This window comes from Salvelinus namaycush, chromosome 6, assembly GCF_016432855.1.
Source record: "Salvelinus namaycush isolate Seneca chromosome 6, SaNama_1.0, whole genome shotgun sequence".
NCBI lineage: Eukaryota > Metazoa > Chordata > Actinopteri > Salmoniformes > Salmonidae > Salvelinus > Salvelinus namaycush.
Genome location: NC_052312.1, coordinates 18,462,238 through 18,482,597, shown reverse-complemented (window position 1 = coordinate 18,482,597; position 20,360 = coordinate 18,462,238). Strand labels below are relative to the sequence as shown.

The 20,360-nt window shown below is 47.3% G+C and overlaps 1 protein-coding gene across 1 annotated transcript in view; it reads right to left on the bottom strand.

Moving 5' to 3' along the window:
- dnah2 (dynein, axonemal, heavy chain 2) overlaps nucleotides 1–20,360 on the bottom strand; it is a 228,560-nt gene that overhangs the window by 40,492 nt on the left and 167,708 nt on the right. The window contains exons 51-64 of the mRNA XM_038995249.1: nucleotides 17,609–17,797; nucleotides 17,326–17,411; nucleotides 16,738–16,868; nucleotides 16,097–16,246; nucleotides 14,098–14,265; nucleotides 12,955–13,115; nucleotides 9,818–9,957; nucleotides 8,689–8,821; nucleotides 7,679–7,818; nucleotides 5,286–5,496; nucleotides 3,452–3,568; nucleotides 2,331–2,472; nucleotides 1,063–1,232; nucleotides 46–162 (exon numbers count right to left, since the gene is read on the bottom strand). Of these exons, the coding sequence (XP_038851177.1) occupies nucleotides 46–162; nucleotides 1,063–1,232; nucleotides 2,331–2,472; nucleotides 3,452–3,568; nucleotides 5,286–5,496; nucleotides 7,679–7,818; nucleotides 8,689–8,821; nucleotides 9,818–9,957; nucleotides 12,955–13,115; nucleotides 14,098–14,265; nucleotides 16,097–16,246; nucleotides 16,738–16,868; nucleotides 17,326–17,411; nucleotides 17,609–17,797 (2,055 nt within the window). The remainder of the gene's footprint in view (nucleotides 1–45; nucleotides 163–1,062; nucleotides 1,233–2,330; nucleotides 2,473–3,451; nucleotides 3,569–5,285; nucleotides 5,497–7,678; nucleotides 7,819–8,688; nucleotides 8,822–9,817; nucleotides 9,958–12,954; nucleotides 13,116–14,097; nucleotides 14,266–16,096; nucleotides 16,247–16,737; nucleotides 16,869–17,325; nucleotides 17,412–17,608; nucleotides 17,798–20,360) is intronic.

The following is a 20,360-nucleotide window of genomic DNA, read 5'->3' as shown; positions in this document are numbered from 1 at the left end:
TGTGTGTGTGTGTGTGTGTGTGTGTGTGTGTGTGTGTGTGTGTACCTCAATGAGTTTCGCCTGGGCCTCTGCCAGGGAAGCCTGTTTCTCTGCCAGCTGGGACATGGCCCCGTTTAGCCTGGCTCTCTTAGGCTCCACCACCCTGAAGATACGACCATACACCTGGGAGAGAGAGAGAGAGAGAGACAGTGAGAGAGAGAGACACCCTGTTCACCAAAATGGTTTGCTCCTACAGACAGTGTGTCACGTGGCCGTGGCTTGGTATATAAAGCAGGCAGACAGGCATCGAAGCATTCAGTTACTGTTCCATTGAACGTTAGAATGGGCAAACTGAGTGACCTAAGCGACTTTGAGCGTGGTATGACCGTTGGTGCCAGGCTCGCCAGATCCAGTATCTCAGAAACGGACGGCCTCCTGGGCTTTTCACACAACAGTGTCTAGGGTTTATCAAGAATGGTGTGACAAACAAAAAAACATCCAGTTAGTGGCAGTCCTGTGGGCGAAAAACAGCTCGTAAATGAGAGGTCGAAGGAGAATGGCAAGAGTCATGCAAGCTAACAGACGGGCCACAAACAGACAAATAACAGCAGTACAACAGTGGTCTGCAGAACGGCGTCTCAGAACGCACAACTCGTCGATCCTTGTTACGGATTGGCTATTGCAGCAGACGACCACACCGGGTTCCACACCTATCAGCTAAAAACAAGAAGAAGTGTCTCCAGTGGGCACGCGATCACCAACACTGGACAATTGAGGAGCGGAAAAACATTGCCTGGTCCGACGAATCCTGGTTCCTCCTGCGTCATGCTTACGGCAGAGTCAGGATTTGGCGTAAGCAGTATGAGTCAATGACCCCATCCTGCCTGGTGTCAACCGTACAGGCTGGTGGCGGTGGTGTAACAGTGTGGGGAATGTTTTCCGGGCACATGTTAGGTCCCTTGATACTAATTGAGCAAAGTTTCCATTCAGGCTGTTCTGGAGGAAAAGAGGGGTCCGACCCGGTACTAGATGGGTGTACCTAATAAACTGGCCACTGCGTGTATATGTATGTATACTGCTTACCTCCATGGCTCTGACCCACATACAGAGAGACTTGGCGGCCAGGGAGACTCGTCCTATGATCTCCGGATGAAAGTCTGGCTGGGTGCAGTACTGGCCGATCTTCTTCAGTACGCGGTCTGAGATGTTGTCCTTGTCAAAGTGGACCAGCTGCTTGATGAAGTTGCCCTCGCCTGCATGCCAGACACCAAGGGCAACCAGTCAATAACTCTTGTCTTTTACCTCTCTCTCTCTCAATTCAATTCAAAGGGCTTTATTGGCATGGGAAACATATTTCTCTCTCTCTGTCTCCCCCTCCCCCCCCCCCCTCTAACCTTTCTGTATTTTCAATGCGAGGATTCAAAAGTTTCTTAATACAATATAGTATGTCTGAGGTTTTGGTCTAGCTCTTCCTCTTTGTGCCCACTACTGTAGCTAGTTACTGTATAAACCACTGGTGGTCAGTCCTGGTCCTGCACATTTGTATTTTTGCACACTACACACATGATTCTAATCATCGAAGCCTGATGATGAGGTGATCATTTGAATCAGGTGTGTAGTGCTAAGGAAAAAAATAAAATGTACACCCCTTTGAGTCCCCAGGACCAGGTGTGAGTACCACTGCCGTGAATTTGATAGTAATTTACAGACAGCTCAGTGGCAAGTAACATTCTGTCTTTTATATTGTAGTACACCCACTGTATTATAAATACGGTATCAAAGCAAGTACTGTGTGATGACACACAGTACAGATTTTAAATTGATGGGGCACTATAACCACAGAGGAGTAAAATTGGTACAGCATTCTCACTCACGAGTGCTACAAATATGGCCTCTTAAAAGACACGCCTCAAAATATGGTAATGAGACAGATACAACAATGATGCATCCACTAGTGGTCAAACGGTTTTTGGTGCTCCAAAGATACGGTACAGTACTGTATTCTGTGGGGCTGGAATTACAATTACCATACGAAATACAGCAATTCTTTCCCCGCCATAAACATTTTCCCACAATGCACTAAAGTTTCAGAGTATTTTACTGTTGATACTAACCAAAATTAACGTATAAATTACAGTTTTCCATTAATGTACTTTTTCTTATATTTTTGCTCCAAATCTACTCCTCTCTACAAACCCCCCACCCACCCAGCTGTCGAGCAGTAGATAGCTCTCACCCAGCTGTCTCTTGGCCTCTGCCCAGGTAGAATCGAAGAGGTAGGGAGACAGAAAGAGAGATAGATGGAAAAAGAGATAGACAGAAAAAGAGATCGAGCAGTAGATAGCTCTCACCCAGCTGTCTCTTGGCCTCTGCCCAGGTGGGCTCATTGCCTCTGAGGATCATAACAGCCTGCATGACGGTCTCCACCAGGGTCGGGGGACGGCCGTACGACTTGATCTCTGTCATGTCCTTCTTATTCAGGGACTCCAACGCCTGGGGAGGAGAGGAGACGGAGGAGGAGAGGAGGGGAAACAAGGTGAGTGGAGGGGAGAAGAGAGGAGGAGGGGAGTGAAGAGGAGAGGGGGGAGAGAAGGGAGAGGAAAGGGGACGGAGGAGGAGAGGAGGGGAAACAAGGTGAGTGGAGGGGAGAAGAGAGGAGGAGGGGAGCGGAGAGGAGAGGGGGGAGAGAAGGGAAAGGAGAGGGGACGGAGGAGGAGAGGAGGGGAAACAAGGTGAGTGGAGGGGAGAAGAGAAGAGAGGAGGAGGGAAGCGGAGAGGGGGGAGAGAAGGGAGAGGAGAGGGTGGGAGATAGGAGAGAGTCAGTAAATATGGTAACACAATCACAGAAGGTGACCATATATATTACTGTACCAACTCTGCTGATTGCCCTGTTAATAAAAAAACAATACATATACGTGTGAAAAAAACACGTTTTATACATACAATGTGTGAATGCATTTTCAAAACGCAGCGTTTTAAACCATTTCACCTGCGTTTTATACTGAAAGTCAACAGTGTTGTTTTGCTTCAATAGAGTGATCAGGGGACTGCAACTACAGTTTGTTCTTCCCAGAAAATACATTAGCGCAACACATCAGAAGACAACATAAGTGCAACGCTATTTGGCTAGCAGCCACACAAGTAAATGAGCTTAAAATGAAAAAGGGAGTCCTTTTAGAAAGAAACTATGCATAACCACCAGAGAAAGAATGTGAGCAGCCAGCTCAATGTTTTACTTGAAGTTAATCTAGCACGGGCCACACCGAGAAGCACACAATTAGTCTGATGCCGAGCAGAAATTACAATAAAAAACATATTAGATCTGCGTAACCCAAAACGCAGCAAGATATTTGTCATGTGTTTTCAAGCGTGAAAAATGCAGAATTCTGCGTTAAGCCGACCCCTGCTGCTATTGAGACCCAGCCACCCACAGAGGCAGTATCACACATAAAAACAGATACAAACAGCTTACCTTCATGGCCTCCTCCAGAGCAGGCACGGCTTCATCCAGGTCTCTCTGGGCGTTCTCAGCCATGGCCCTACACTTGATCTCTTCTGCTCCGATCTTCTCACTGTGGGCACTCACAGTCTACACACACACGCATGCATGCACACACAGTTTGAGTGATAGTTCACTCCAAAATCAAGTACTAGTTATCCCCCACATTCTTCCTCACAGACTCAGACCCCTCCCCTACACACGCACACACCACCAGATGTACAGTTGAAGTCGGAAGTTTACATACACCATAGCCAAATACATTTCAACTCAGTTTTTCACAATTCCTGACGTTTAATCCTAGTAAAAATTCCCTGTCTTAGGTCAGTTAGGATCACCACTTTATTTTAAGAATGAGAAATATCAGAATGATAGTAGAGAGAATGATTTATTTCAGCTTTCATTTCTTTCATCACATTCCCAGTGGGTCAGAAGTTTACATACACTCAATTAGTATTTGGTAGCATTGTCTTTAAATTGTTTAACTTGGGTCAAACGTTTTGGGTAGCCTTCCACAACCTTCCCACAATAAGTTGGGTGAATTTTGGCCCATTCCTCCTGACAGAGCTAGTGTAACTGAGTCAGGTTTGTTCGCACACGCTTTTTCAGTTCTGCCCACAAATTTTGTATAGGATTGAGGTCAGGGCTTTGTGATGGCCACTCCAACACTCCAATTGTTGTCCTTAAGCCATTTTGCTTGGAAGTATGCTTGAGGTCATTGTCCCTTTGGAAGACTCATTTGCGACCAAGCTTTAATTCCTGACTGATGTCTTGAGATGTTGCTTCAATATATCCACATAATTTTCCTTTCTCATGATGCCATCTATTTTGTGAAGTGCACCAGTCCCTCCTGCAGCAAAGCACCCCCACAACATGATGCTGCCACCCCCGTGCTTCACGGTTGGGATGGTGTTCTTCGGCTTGCAAGCCTCCCCCTTTTTCCTCCAGACATAACTATGGTCATTATGGCCAAACGGTTCTATTTTTGTTTCATCAGACCAGAGGACATTTCTCCAAAAAGTACGATCTTTGTCCCCATGTGCAGTTGCAAACCGTAGTCTGGCTTTTTATGGCGGTTTTGGAGCAGTGGCTTCTTCCTTGCTGAGCGGCCTTTCAAGTTATGTCGATATAGGACTCATTTTACTGTGGATATAGATACTTTTGTACCTGTTTCCTCCAGCATCTTCACAAGGTCCTTTGCTTTTGTTCTGGGATTGATTTGCACTTTTCGCACCAAAGTACATTCATCTCTAGGAGACAGAACGCATCTCCTTCCTGAGCGGTACGACGGCTACGTGGTCTCATGGTGTTTATACTTGCGTGCTACTGTTTGTACAGATGAACGTGGTACCTTCAGGCATTTGGAAATTGCTCCCAAGGATGAACCAGACTCGTTTTTCTGAGGTCTTGGCTGATTTCTTTAGATTTTCCCATGATGTCAAGCAAAGAGGCACTGAGCTTGAAGGTAGGCCTTGAAATACATCCACAGGTACACCTTCAATTGACTCAAATGATGTCAATTAGCCTATCAGAAGCTTCTAAAGCCATGACATCATTTTCTGGAATTTTCCAAGCTGTTTAAAGGCACAGTCAACTTAGTGTATGTAAACTTCTGACCCACTGGAATTGTGATACAATCTGTCTGTGAACAATTGTTGGGAAAATGACTTTTGTCATGCACAAAGTAGATGTCCTAACAGACTTGCCAAAATAGTTTGTTAACAAGAAATTTGTGGAGTGGTTGAAAAATGGGTTTTAATGACTCCAACCTAAGTGTATGTAAACTTCCGACTTCAACTGTACGTACCTTCTGCTGTTCATCGGCCTCTCTCTTCTGCTGGACGATGATGACCAGGTACTCCTCACACTGCTTCTGGAAGTCAGCCACCTTCTTCTTGGCCTCTTCCAGCTCCACAGACATGGCCTCCACCTTGCTGCGCGTGTCGTCTATCTTAAACAGGCCGTTCCTCAGCTTGGACACCTGCTCCCCCAGCTCACTGCGCTTCTCAGCCAGCAGCCTGGAGATACACAGGGAGAGGGAGAGTTAGAATGAGTGAAGGAAAGATCAAGTGAGAGAAAAAAATAAAGAACGGGAGAGAGAATACAGAGAGTCAGGGAGTCGGATAGAGTAAAACAGACAGACAGACAGACAGACAGACAGACAGACAGATACAGAGAGGCAGGCAGACTGATACAGACAGATAGTAAGATACAGAGACAGACAGATACAGAGACAGACAGATACAGAGACAGACAGATACAGAGACAGACAGATACAGAGACAGACAGACAAATAAATCGTACTACACTGGCTACGACGCTCCTCGGATGTGGCAGGGCTTGCAAACTATTACAGACTACAAAGGGAAGCACAGCCGAGAGCTGCACAGTGACACGAGCCTACCAGACGAGCTAAATAACTTCTACGCTCGCTCGAGGCAAGTAACACTGAAAAATGCATGAGAGCCTCAGCTGTTCCGGACGACTGTGTGATCACGCTCTCCGCAGCCGATGTGAGTAAGACCTTTAAACAGGTCAACATTCACAAGGCCGCAGAGCCAGACGGATAACCAGGACATGTACTCCGAGCACGCGCTGACCAACTGGCAAGTGTCTTCACTGACATTTTCAACCTCTCCCTGTCTGAGTCTGTAATACCAACATGTTTCAAGCAGACCACCATAGTCCCTGTGCCCAAGAACACTAAGGTAACCTGCCTAAATGACAACCGATGCGTAGCACTCACGTCTGTAGCCATGAAGTGGCTCACATCAACACCATTATCCCAGAAACCTTAGACCCACTCCAATTTGCATACCGCCCCTACAGATCCACAGATGATGCAATCTCTATTGCACTCCACACTGCCCTTTCACACCTGGACAAAAGGAACACCTATGTGAGAATGGACCCTGGGGCTAAACAACTACCTCTGCAACTGGATCCTGGACTTCCTGACGGGCCGCCCCCAGGTGGTAAGGGTAGGTAACAACACATCCGCCACGCTGATCCTCAACACGGGGGCCCCTCAGGGGCGCGTGCTCAGTCCCCTCCTGTACTCCCTGTTCACTCATGACTGCATGGCCAGCCACGACTCCAACACCATCATTAAGTTTGCCGATGACACAACAGTGGTAGGCCTGATCACCGAAAACAATGAGACAGCCTATAGGGAGGAGGTCAGAGGCCTGACCGTGTGGTGCATGCCCCCATTCTCATCGGTGGGGCTGTAGTGGAGCAGGTTGAGAGCTTCAAGATCCTTGGGGTCCACATCACCAACAAACTAACATGGTCCAAGCACACCAAGACAATCGTGAAGAGGGCACGACAAAACCTATTCCCTCTCAGGAGACTGAAAAGATTTGGCATGGGTCCTCAGATCCTCAAAAGGTTTTACAGCTGCACCATCGAGAGCATCCTAACGGGTTGCATCACTGCCTGGTATGGCAACTGCTCGGCCTCCGACTGCAAGGCACTACAGAGGGTAGTGCGTACGGCCCAGTACATCACAGCTTCCTGCTATCCAGGACCAATATTCCAGGCGGTGTCAGAGGAAGGCCCTAAAAATTGTAAAAGACACCAGCTGCTCTAGTCAGAGAATCTTCTCTCTTTTACCGGACGGCAAGCGGTACCGGAGCGCCAAGTCTAGGTCCAAGAGGCTTCTAAACAGCTTCTACCCCCAAGCCGTAAGACTCCTGAACATCTAATCAAATGGCTACCCAGACTATTTGCTGCTACTCTTCGTTATTATCTACATCTGCATAGTCACTTTAATACATAATACCTTAATTACCTCGACACCGGTGCCCCCGCACATTGACTCTGTACCGGTCCCCCCTGTATATAGCCCTGCTATTGTTATTTTACTGCTGCTCTTTAAATATTTGTTATTCTTATCTCATACTCTTTTTAGGTATTTCTCTTAAAACTGCATTGTTGGCTAAGGGCTTGTAAGTAAGCATTTCACTGTAAGGTGTAATACCTGTTGTATTCGGCGCATGTGACAAATACAATTTGATTTGATGAAGAGACAGAAAGACAGACAGACAGATAGATACAGAGAGACAGAGAGACAGAATGTGAAAGATATACTGCATCAAAGAGTGGGAGACAGCAGACATGGTAGACAGGGAGATGACTGACAGATTGAGAGAAGTCTAAGAACACTTTGAGTTGGCAATGGGGATGGTAGTTAGTTACTTTTTGTATCCAGACACCAGCTCCAGGTAGTTGGTAGGAGTGACGTAGTTGTGTCTCTTCAGCTCCAGCTTCATCCTCTGGGAGAACTGGGCCACAGACTGGTGCATGGTCACAAAGATACTGGCCACTTTGGTCTGGATCTACAGGAACACATCCACTCAAAGATATAACGTTGTTACAACGTTATTACAACGTTATACAACATTACTGGGCCACAGACTGGTGCATGGTCACAAAGATACTGGCCACTTTGGTCTGGATCTACAGGAACACATCCACTCAAAGATATAACGTTGTTACAACGTTATTACAACGTTATACAACATTACTGGGCCACAGACTGGTGCATGGTCACAAAGATACTGGCCACTTTGGTCTGGATCTACAGGAACACATCCACCCAAAGATACAACGTTGTTACAACGTTATTACAATGTTATACAACATTACTGGGCCACAGACTGGTGCATGGTCACAAAAATACTGGATACCTTTGTCTAGATCTACAATAAAGCCCCAACATGGATATAATGTCATTACAACGTTATAAAACTTTATTACAAGACCATATAACACTATTGAAACATTATACAACATTACAAGAGCCAAGAGTTTCTACTGATCGGGTCATGTGGCCAGGAAAATACTTCTGGCCGTAAACATTCCTACGACATTCCTACAACATTATATACCATTGTGGAAACAGAGAACAGAGCAAAGCAGTGTTGTGTAGGAGTGTGAAGGCGAAGGTGACGTGTACGTGGTGGGTACAGCATAGTAGATGAGACTACAATAAAACAAGCTTTTAACTCTGAGGTTTTCACGACCCAGCTGCTCTTCATAAATGTCTTTTAAAAGACTAGCTAGTAGCTACACAGGAAGGATGAGAGGGTGAATCACTACATCACACAGCAGGCTAACCTTCTAACCAAGTTCAGTTAGATAGAAGTGCATGTGTGTTATATGTGTGTGCGTGCGTGCATATGCATGTGTGTGTGTGTGTGTCTCACCCCCTCCACGGTGCCCAGGGCCAGTCCGTCCAGGTATCTCTCAGCCACCTCCAACAGGGCATCTCTGGGCCACTCGGAGAACCAGTCGATGGTGGCACAGTTCACCAGGGCTGGGTACTGACGGATATAGTTTCTTGAGGAACACACAAGTTCATCAGATCCAAAGATGCCATTGATTTCAATAAACGTTTCAATCTGTTGTGGGGTGTGCTCTGAGTCTAGTTGTGTCTAAATGGGTGCGTTACCCAGGTGGGTGCTAAACACTGGTGTGGAGGTGAATGTCGTGAATGATGGAAATCACGTTGAGCTCTTGGAGAAACGCAACTTAAATCCACTCAACTTAAACAGCTGCCGAGACCCAACCTCCATTGTCTGAGCCACTAGGTTTTGCTGGCTAATTGCTGTCATGCCATCACACAGCCAGTGTGACTGTGTTGACCTGGTAAGAACCCCTCTCACTCCCGGCCACGAATACTGGTCAGAGGTGGAGGAATGGAGGAATGGAGGGATGGAGGAATGGACGGCAGCCCTGGAGCCACCAGCCAAAGCATGGTGATTAGCTCTGGGTAATGGGCCCTGCCAGCCCAATTAGTGGTATTATGTGTGAACACTGCCCTGTCTCGCTAATGAGAGAGAGACAGACTGGTGTGTGTGTACGTGTGTGTGTGAGTGACCCAGCCGTCATGTCTCCTATCCATCCTGTCATTTCTAATCGCAGCAAGCCTCAGGTCTAAAACGCTGTGTCATCCTAAACACAATTCCTAATTTGCAAGACAAGAGATGGCGGGACGCACATTAGCCATTAACAAGCTGACAAGTGTTCATGTTCGGCTGCCTATGCTCTAATACTGATAATCAGCTGTGCTGGAGTGTGGGGTTTACACACTCAGACAGAGAGAGCATGAGAAGGAAACAGATCATGAGAGAACGGTGGCAATGCTTTGGAAGATACCTCTACTAGTCGCCCATTAGCACAGATGATGCCGCGGGAAAAGCTTTCATCTCTGTCTCAAACCCTTATTGTTGAATGTGTTCAGTGCTTTGTACATTACTAATCGCTTTGCTTGGTGAGATATAGCAGGCACTGTACATTCTTTAACTTCAGAAACTGTCCTGAGTGCAGGCTTACCTGAAGGGGTCTCCCACAGGGCTCATGCAGAGCACGATGTGCAGGTTGTTCCTCACTCTCTCTATCAGGTAGTTGAACATGGAGTCTGGAGTCTCAATGATGTTCTCTTTCCTGGCCCAGTCCGACAGAGCACTGGACACCTGGACGAGGAGGTCAGGGTCAAAGGTTCATACACAACGAGACAAAACAACATAAGAACAAACACAGAAAACACAAACTAGCCTACCACACACATGCTGGATAGCACTATTACACTTTTATCTATATTTTTTTGTGGTGACTTTTCTGTGAGAGATGTACTTATATAGAGAGATAATATACAGTCGGTATCGTGGTGAAATGGAAGATGAAACACTATTGTCACGTTCCTGACCTGTTTTCTGTTGTTTGGTATGTGTTTATTGGTCAGGGCGTGAGTTTTGGGTGGGCAGTCTATGTTTTCTGTTTCTATGTTGGTTTTGGGTTGCCTGGTATGGCTCTCAATTAGAGGCAGGTGTTTGACGTTTCCTCTGATTGAGAGTCATATTAAGGTAGGTTGTTCTCACTGTTTGTTTGTGGGTGATTGTCGTCCGTGTCAGTGTTTGTCGCGCCACACGGGACTGTCTCGGTTTATGTAGTCTGTTCCTGTTCGTGAGTTCTGCGTGTATTTTATGTAAGTTCCATGTCCAGGTCTGTCTACTCCGTTTTGTTATTTTGTAAACTCCTTCCAAGTGTTTGTTTTCGTGTTTCATCGTTTGATTTAATAAATCATTATGTATTCACAACCCGCTGCACTTTGGTCAAATCACTACTCCTCCTCTTCGTATGAAGAGGAGGAGGAACACCGTTACAACTATGTAACTATTGCGACGTCAAAGAAATACAGAATGAAATTAATTTGATCCTCTATTGCCCTTTCTACCGCGATATACGCTTTCTCTTATACCAGAAAGCACACCAGATATACCCTGGCATTATGTGGCTGAGCAATGAGGAGAAACTGAAGTGGTATTTTGTCCATTGTGTATTTCTGTTTGCGGAATATTTCGATAAAGCCTGGAATAAAAGAAAAAGGGCTACCTATAATTAAATTATACAAATATTTAGCTTCTAAGTGGTAAACGGATGTGTGTATATAGATTGTGTATAGGCTTGTCTCTCACATGAATCTTCTCTTTGTGCCAGACTGGGTTCAAATGCCTTCTGTTTCATTTTTCTGTATTTATTTATCTGTAAGTTATTTTAATTTTATTTAACCTTTATTTAACTAGGCAAGTCAGTTAAGAACAAATTATTATATTATGTATGTATGTTTGTATGTGTATATATGCAGTGTATGTCTATGTATGTGTGTATGTACTGTATATATTTGTACTGCTCTAGGGATGTAATTATTTTTTGGATAACCTTATTTACAATAATGTACTGATTTTGATCTTAAATTGTTTCACTCTTTATGCGATGCACACTGCAGCAAACACCGGAAGAAGAATTAACACTGAATTACCACAGTGAATTATTGTAATGTTTGTTTATGTGTCAATTAATCCCATAAGGGATGGGTTGCCAACTGGCGATTTGACACAGCAACAAAAAATCCTTCATTCATTCATACAGTATATATTATAAACACTGAACAAAAATATCAATGCAACATGTAAAGTGTTGGTCCCATGTTTCATGTTTCATGAGTTGAAATAAAAGATCCCAGACATTTTCCAAATGCACAAAAAGCTTGCTTCTTTTTTTGTGCACAAATTGGTTTACATCCCTGTTAGTGAGCATTTCTGCTTTGCCAAGATAATCTATTCACCAGACAGGTGTGGCATATCAAGAAGCGGATTAAACGTCATGATAATTACACAGGTGCACCTTGTGCTGGGGGCAATAAAAGGCCACTCTTAAATGTGCAGTTTTGTCACACAGCACAATGCTTCAGATGTCTCAAGTTTTTAGGGAGCGTGCAATTGGCATGCCTACTGCAGGAACGTCCACCATAGCTTTTGCCAGAGAATTGAATGTTAATTTCTCTACCATAAGCACCCTCCAACGTCGTTTTAGAGAATTTGGCAGTACGTCCAACCGGCCTCACAACCGTAGACCACTTTGCAACCACGCCAGCCCAGGACCTCCACATCCAGCTTCTTCACCTGCAGGATTGTCTGAGACCAGCCACCCGGGAAGCTGATGATACTGTGGGTTTGCATAACCAAAGAATTTCTGCACCAACTGTCAGAAACTGTCTCAGTGAAGCTCATCTGCGTGCTTGTCGTCCTCACCAGGGTCTTAACCTGACTACAGTTCGGCACCGTAACCGACATCAGCAGCCAAATGCTCACCTTCGATGGCCACTGGCACGCTGGAGAAGTGTGCTCTTCACGGATGAATCCTGGTTTCAACTGTACCGGGCAGATGGCAGACAGCGTGTATGGCGTCGTGTGGTTGAGCAGTTTGTTGATGTCAACATTGTGAACAGAGTGCCCTATGGTGGCGGTGGGGTTATGGTATGGGCAGGCAAAAGCTACGGACAACGAACACAATTGCATTTTATCGACGGGGAATTTGAATGCACAGAGATACCGTGACGAGATCCTGAGGCCCATTGTCATGCCGTTCATCCGCTGCCATCACCTCATGTTTCAGCATGATAATGCACAGCCCCATGTCGCAAGAATCTGTACACAATTCCTGGAAGTTGAACATGTCCCAGTTCTTCCATGGCCTGCATACTCACCAGACATGTCACCCATTGAGCATGTTTGGGATGCTCTGGATCACCGTGTACAACAGTGTGTTTCAGTGTCAAGAACTGCAACGCTACTGGGTTTTTCCCGCTGAACAGTTTCCCACGTGTATCAAGGATGGTCCACCACCCAAAGGACATTCAGCCAACTTGACACAAGTGTGGGAAGCATCGGAGTCAACATGGGCCAACATCCCTATGGAATGCTTTCGACACCTTGTAGAGTCCATGCCCCAACAAACTGAGGCTGTTCTGAGAGCAAAAGTGGGAGGTGGGAGGGGGTGCAGCAACTCAATATTAGGAAGGTGTTCTTAATGTTTTGTACACTCAGTGCACTAGCACCTGTGTAAAGTCCCTCTTTCACAATAACAGATGCCAACGTTGCATTGTATTAAACCCTGTTTAGTAATCGTACCTCTTCAAACTCGTCCTGTTTGTAGAGGTTGGGCACCTCTCCAGAGCTGAGGATGTTGTTGATGTCCTCTAGGAAAGACTGGTCTACTATCTGTGTGTCGTTGAACAGGAACACTGTGGGCTTATTGTCCACACCCGTCAGACGATACAACTTCTTTATGTCTGGGAGGAGACATGCATGGGAGGAGAAGACTCAAGGATGTGTGTGTGTGTGTGCGTGTGTTTGTGAGAGAGAGACAGAGAGTGCGAAAGTGGATGTGTGTGTGTGTGTGTGTGTGTGTGTGTGTGTGTGTGTGTGTGTGTGTGTGTGTGTGTGTGTGTGTGTGTGTGTGTGTGTGTGTGTGTGTGTGTGTGTTGCCGGGTTGTGATCACGACAAAAGTATTTTGGTTAAGGTTGTGGGCCTAGAATCTGACTCAACAAAGTAGGACATTCCTGAACAATCAAAATAACTGCACCAGCTGAAAAGCAACTAAAATATAAACTAACAACAAACAAACAGGAAAACGCCATCTAAATAAAGTGTTGTGTTTAATTAGAGCAGAACGTACGGCTATCAGTCTGACTCAACTCATATTAAACGCTCAGGCAGCGAGCAGCCCTGAGCAGCGTGCTGTAATTCAGTGCAATTATGTTCTAAACCAGAGGTATTCAACGGGGGGTCCGCAGATGTACTGCAGGGGGTCTGCGAAAATGTTTTTATAATAAGAATGTTGCTAGCAACAACCGAATAAATTACTTCTATTAATTTTAAAATGTTGATTTGATATCCTTTCCATTATCATTCACGTGATGATAAGACAAGACATGAATTTCTTTGGGGGGGGGGCTAACATATGATGGGGGTCCCTGGGTTGCCAGGTCTCCTGGGAGGGGGTCCCTTGACAAGAAAAGGTTGAAGACCCCTGTTCTAAACAAATGCCTTGCTGTTGGCAGATCAACCAAATTTGACAAATTTCTCTTGCAGAACAGGTCCAAATATATAATGTCTCATACCTCTGTAGTGCAGTTGACTAGAAAGTCTCCCCCTCATTGGTTCCATTGTGCTAGGCAAGCTCAATCAAGCACAGATGAAGTATTTGAAATGATTTCAAAAAGTATTTCAACCCATGTGCTGGTAGTAGGTAATATATAATGGTCTCTTACCCTCTCTGAACTCCTGCTTGCGGTACTGCTTGGTGACTTCCACCTGGAAGACCAGGTACTCACAGATGGAGGCGGCCATCTTGGAAAGGCTCTGTCTACCTGAGCCCCCGATGCCCACCAGCAGCATGTTCCCTCTGGGCTGGCTGATCACACGCACCACACGGGTTACTGAGGGAACACACACACACACACACATTGTTTGTATGCTCAGCAAAGCTAGACACCAACACCCATCCCGAACCTGACTCATTGGTAAGATATGAAAACGAAGATATTTTCTTGGTGGAAAGTAAGAGCCAAAGTAATGAAAAGGTAAGACCAAACACCAGGGATGTGTGCTAACAGGATGTACTCCAGTGCTAGCCTCCCTACACTGGCTTCCTGTTAAGGCAAGGGCTGATTTCAAGGTTCTACTGCAAAACCTACAAAGCATTACATGGGCTTGCTCCTACCTATCTTTCCGATTTGGTCCTGCCGTACATACCTACAGGTACGCTCCGGTCACAAGACGCAGGCCTCCTAACTGTCCCTAGAATTTCTACGCAAACAGCTTATGGAATGGTCTGCCTACCCATGTGAGAGACGCAGACTCGGTCTCAACCATTAAGTCTTTATTGAAGACTCATCTCTTCAGTATGATCCTATGGTCCTATGAATGTATGGTATGGTCCTAGTATGGTCCTATGATTGAGTGTAGTCTGGCCCAGAAGTGTGAAGGTGAACGGAAAGGCTCTGGAGCAACGAACCGCCCTCTCTGTCTCTGCCTGGCCGGTTCCCCTCTCTCCACTGGGATTCTCTCCCTCTAACCCTATTACAGGGGCTGAGTCACTTGCTTACTGGTGCTCTTCCAAGCCGTCCCTATGAGGGGTGCGTCACTTGAGTGGGTTGAGTCACTGATGTGATCTTCCTGTCTGGGTTGGCGCCCCCCCTTGGGTTGTGCAGTGGTGGAGATCTTTGTGGGCTATACTCGGCCTTGTCTCAGGATGGTAAGTTGGTGGTTGAAGATATCCCTCTAGTGGTGTGGGGGCTGTGCTTTGGTAAAGTGGGTGGGGTTATATCCTGCCTGTTTGGCCCTGTCCGGGAATATCGTCGGATGGGGCCACAGTGTCTCCCGACCCCTCCTGTCTCAGCCTCCAGTATTTATGCTGCAGTAGTTTATGTGTCAGGGGGCTAGGGTCAGTCTGTTGTATCTGGAGTATTTCTCCTGTTTTATCCGGTGTCCTGTGTGAATTTAAGTATGCTCTCTCTAATTCTCTCTTTCTCTCTTTCTTTCTTTCTTTCTTTTTCTCTCTCTCTCTCTCGGAGGACCTGAGCCCTAGGACCATGCCTCAGGACTACTTGACCTGATGACTCCTTGCTGTCCCCAGTCCACCTGGCCGTGCTGCTGCTCCAGTTTCAACTGTTCTGCCTGCGGCTATGGAACCCTGACCTGTTCACCGGACCTGCTACCTGTCCCAGACCTGCTGTTTTCAACTCTCTAGAGACAGCAGGAGCGGTAGAGATACTCTGAATGTGATCGGCTACGAAAAGCCAACTGACATTTACTCCTGAGGTGCTGACCTGTTGCACCCTTGACAACCACTGTGATTATTATTATTTGACCCTGTTGGTCATCTATGAACATTTGAACATCTTGGCCATGTTCTGTTATAATCTCCACCCGGCACAGCCAGAAGAGGACTGGCCACCCCTCAGAGCATGGTTCCTCTCTAGGTTTCTTCCTAGGTTCTGGCCTTTCTAGGGAGTTTTTCCTAGCCACCATGCTTCTACACCTGCATTGCTTGCTGTTTGGGGTTTTAGGCTGGGTTTCTGTACAGCACTTTGAGACATCAGCTGATGTAAGAAGGGCTTTATAAATACATTTGATTTGATTTGATTTGATGTGCTGACTGTATTTTGTATGGCTGTGATATTTGAAGTTTTTGTGTGATATGCAGTATTCATGTACTATACTGACTATCATTATCATCACAGAGGATCGATCAGTCCTACTACTCACCGTGTTCTATGGCGTCTCTGAACAGCACCAGGGACATGGGCACCACTCCAGGGGTCAGGTTGTAGTCCTCCAGCTGAGACTCCATGAAACCCTTCAACGTCTTGAAGTCCACTAGATCCTCATACACACGAGGCTCCTTCAGGAAGTCCCCTGAGAGAGAGAGAGAGAGAGAGAGAGAGAGACACACACACACACACACGCAAACACACACGTAGTTATATTGACATACAAGATGTCTGTAAACAACTCTCGGGAGACAGAGCTGTTGTAATCAATCAACCAACCAACCGGGCTACTAATTACAAACCACTCATCAATCAATACCTAAATCGATCCTTCATCCAGTCCGCTTGTCAATGTACACACACATCCATTCATCAGTCAGACTAGTTAAAGAACAATCCATCCCATCCTCCCAGTCCCCTGTGTGTGTGTGTGTGTGTGTGTGTGTGTGTGTGTGTGTGTGTGTGTCTGCGTATGCGTGTGTACATCCCTGCATATGTGAGTGTGTGTGCGTTTGTGCTCCTGTGTGTGTGTGTGTGTGTGTGTGTGTGTGTGTGTGTGTGTGTGTGTGTGTGTGTGTGTGTGTGTGTGTGTGTGTGTGTGTGTGTGTGATACCGCGAGTGAGCGTTTGTTAGTACCGAATATGGGTGGTTGTTTGTTGGGGCAGATGCTGTGGTAGGTGAGTTCAAACAGAGAGCCTAGTTTCTCAGCCAGCAGCCCTACGAAGGCCTCTGTGTCACTCTGGTCCACCAGACGGTCTGAGAACACCCTGGGGATGGGGGGAGAGGAGACCAGAGGAGTCAGGGACACTGTCCCATCAGTGCTGCATGTCACACAGGCAGACAGAATGTACACAGTATATACTGTAGTGGTACAGACTACTGTCTCCTTGGGTACAATGAATGTTCCTCTTATCCTATGTCTTAGTATAATATATTTAAGCTGGCCCGAGGGGATGTGGTATATGGCCAATATACCGCGGCTAAGGGCTGTTATTAAGCACGACGCAACGCGGAGTGCCTGGATACAGCCCTTAGCCCTGGTATATTTGGCCATATACCACAAACCTCCGAGGTGCCTTATTGCTATTATAAACTGGTTACCAAAGTAAGTAGAGCAGTAAAAATAACTGTTTTGTCATACCCGTGGTATACCACGGCTGTCCGCCAATCAGCATTCAGGGCTGGAACCAGCCAGTTTAATACGAGGGATAGAGAGCAGTATACCTGAAGCACTCGTGTATCCACAGTCTGGTGATGCTCTGCTTGGTGTCGTGGAAGTCTCTGTGAGCTCGCAGTAAACCCTGGAACACCTAGACAAGGAGGAGACGACAGCTTATTGACGCACAGAAACACAAGTCCACTGTTAATCTATACCTAAACCCACTGAACACCAGGATTAAGAGAGATTGAGTGAGAGTCGATGCATTCAGTATGACTCGTGCGTGTGTGTGTGTGTGTGTGTATGTATGTCTGTGTGTATACCATGGCGTGTGTGTGTAGCCCTTACCCTGGAGATGTCTCTGAGGTTGAAGAGGTAGTGTATCTTGGCGGGCGTGGGCAGGAAGCGGGCGACGGTAGAGTAGTAGAGCTCCAAGGTGGCCTGGGTCAGGACGGAACCTATAGGCTTCACCTCCTCCTCAAACTCCTGCAGCTTCTGGTTGATCATAGTACCATAGATACGCTTGATCTGAGACTCCTGGAGAGGGGGAGAGAGAGAGGGGAGAGGGGAGGTGAGGGAGGGAGGGATGAAAGAGGAGAGAGGGGGTGCAGGAGGATAGGAAGGGAGAGCACAAGAGCTTCTGAGTGATCATAGTGACGTAGATGTGCTTGATCGGAGACTCTTGGAGAGGGGGAGAGAAGGAGAGGAGAGGGAGTGAGGAAAGAAAGAAACCCAGAAAGATGTGAAAGAGTAAACATGTACACGTGACAGCGTTGAGCGAGAGAGAAAAAGTGTGACAATTGATAAGAGAGGCAGGGGAGAGGATAGAGGAAGAGGATGGAGAGAGTAGGGCAGAGGATAGAGGAAGACGATGGAGAGAGCAGAGGAGAGAATAGAGGAAGAGGATGGAGAGAGTAGGGGAGAGGATAGAGGACGAGGATGGAGAGAGCAGGGGAGAGGATAGAGGAAGAAGATGGAGAGAGCAGGGGAGAGGATAGAGGAAGGGGATGGAGAGAGCAGGGGGAGAAAGGGAGGAAGAGAATGGAGAGAGCGGGGAAGACAGGGAGGAAGAGGATGAGAAGTAGGGGAGAGGATAGAGGAAGACGATGGAGAGAGCAGGGGAGAGGATAGAGGAAGAGGATGGAGAGAGCAGGGGAGAGGATAGAGGAAGGAGATGGAGAGAGCAGGGGAGAAGATAGAGGATGGAGAGAGCAGGGGAGAGGATAGAGGAAGGAGATGGAGAGAGCAGGGGAGAGGATAGAGGAAGGAGATGGAGAGAGCAGGGGAGAAGATAGAGGATGGAGAGAGCAGGGGAGAAGATGGAGAGAGCAGGGGAGACAATAGAGGAAGACAATGGAGAGAGCAGGGGAGAGGATAGAGGAAGACAATGGAGAGAGCAGGGGAGAGGATAGAGGAAGAGGATGGAGAGAGCAGGGGAGAGGATAGAGGAAGAGGATGGAGAGAGCAGGGGAAAGGATAGAGGAAGAGGATGGAGAGAGCAGGGGAGAGGATAGAGGAAGAGGATGGAGAGAGCAGGGGAGAGGATAGAGGAAGAGGATGGAGAGAGCATGGGAGAGGATAGAGGAAGAGGATGGAGAGAGCAGGGGGAGAGAGGATAGAGGAAGAGGATGGAGAGAGCAGGGGGAGAGAGGGAGGAAGAGGATGGAGAGAGCAGGGGGAGAGAGGGAGGAAGAGGATGGAGAGAGCAGGGGGAGAGAGGGAGGAAGAGGATGGAGAGAGCAGGGGAAGAGAGGGAGGAAGAGGATGGAGAGAGCAGGGGAAGAGGATGGAGAGAGCAGGGGAAGACAGGGAGGAAGAGGATGGAGAGAGCAGGGGAAGACATGGAGGAAGAGGATGGAGAGAGCAGGGGAAGACAGGGAGGAAGAGGATGGAGAGAGCAGGGGAAGACAGGGAGGAAGATGATGGAGAGAGCAGGGGAAGACATGGAGGAAGAGGATGGAGAGAGCAGAGGGAGAGAGGGAGGAAGAGGATGGAGAGAGCAGGGGGAGAGAGGGAGGAAGAGGATGGAGAGAGCAGGGGGAGAGAGGGAGGAAGAGGATGGAGAGAGCAGGGGGAGAGAGGGAGGAAGAGGATGGAGAGAGCAGGGGAGAGAGGGAGGAAGAGGATGGAGAGAGCAGGGGAAGAGGATGGAGAGAGCAGGGGAAGACAGGGAGGAAGAGGATGGAGAGAGCAGGGGAAGACATGGAGGAAGAGGATGGAGAGAGCAGGGGAAGACAGGGAGGAAGAGGATGGAGAGAGCAGGGGGAGAGAGGGAGGAAGAGGATGGAGAGAGCAGGGGGAGACAGGGAGGAAGAGGATGGAGAGAGCAGGGGGAGAGAGGGAGGAAGAGGATGAGAGAGTGAGAGAAAGGAGTGAAGGAGGACACATGTCAGAGGAGAGAGGGTTCGAGAGGAGAAAGAGGGAGAACGTGAGAACAGATAAGATGGAGGCATCACTCAGAGCAGAAGAAGAGTGATAATTGAAAAGAAAGATGAGGAGAGAAGAGAGGTAAGGCGGGAGGTGGGAGGAGAAGGAGTGATCAAAAAAGAGACGTCAGAGAGAGAGAAAAGGGAGAAGCCGGCAGAAAAATGAAAGGAAAAAGAGACATCACATCCAGCATGCTTTTCCTGTCTTCTAAATGAGGGTGCAGTGGCACATTTTACTTGTTGTCATTATCATCATCACCATCAGGATAATCAGGGGAATTCTGCTGAGATGAAGAGAGAGATATAGAGAACCAGAGACAGGGTGGGGTGAGAGAGAGAGAGAGAAAGAGAGAGATAGAGAGAGGGTGGGGTGAGAGAGAGAGAGAGAGAGAGAGAGAGAGAGAGAGAGAGAGAGAGAGAGAGAGAGAGAGAGAGAGAGAGAGAGAGATAGAGAGAAAGAGAGAGAGAGAAAGAGAGAGGGTGGGGGTGGGGTGAGAGAGTGAGTGAGTGAGAGAGAGAACGCGAGAGAGAGAGGGTGGGGGTGGGGTGAGAGAGGGAGAGAGATAGGGGGGGTGGGTGTTGGGTGAGAGAGTGAGAGAGAAAGAGAGGGTGGGGTGAGAGAGTGAGTGAGAGAGAGAGAGAGAGAGAGAGAGAGAGAGAGGGGGGGGGTGGAG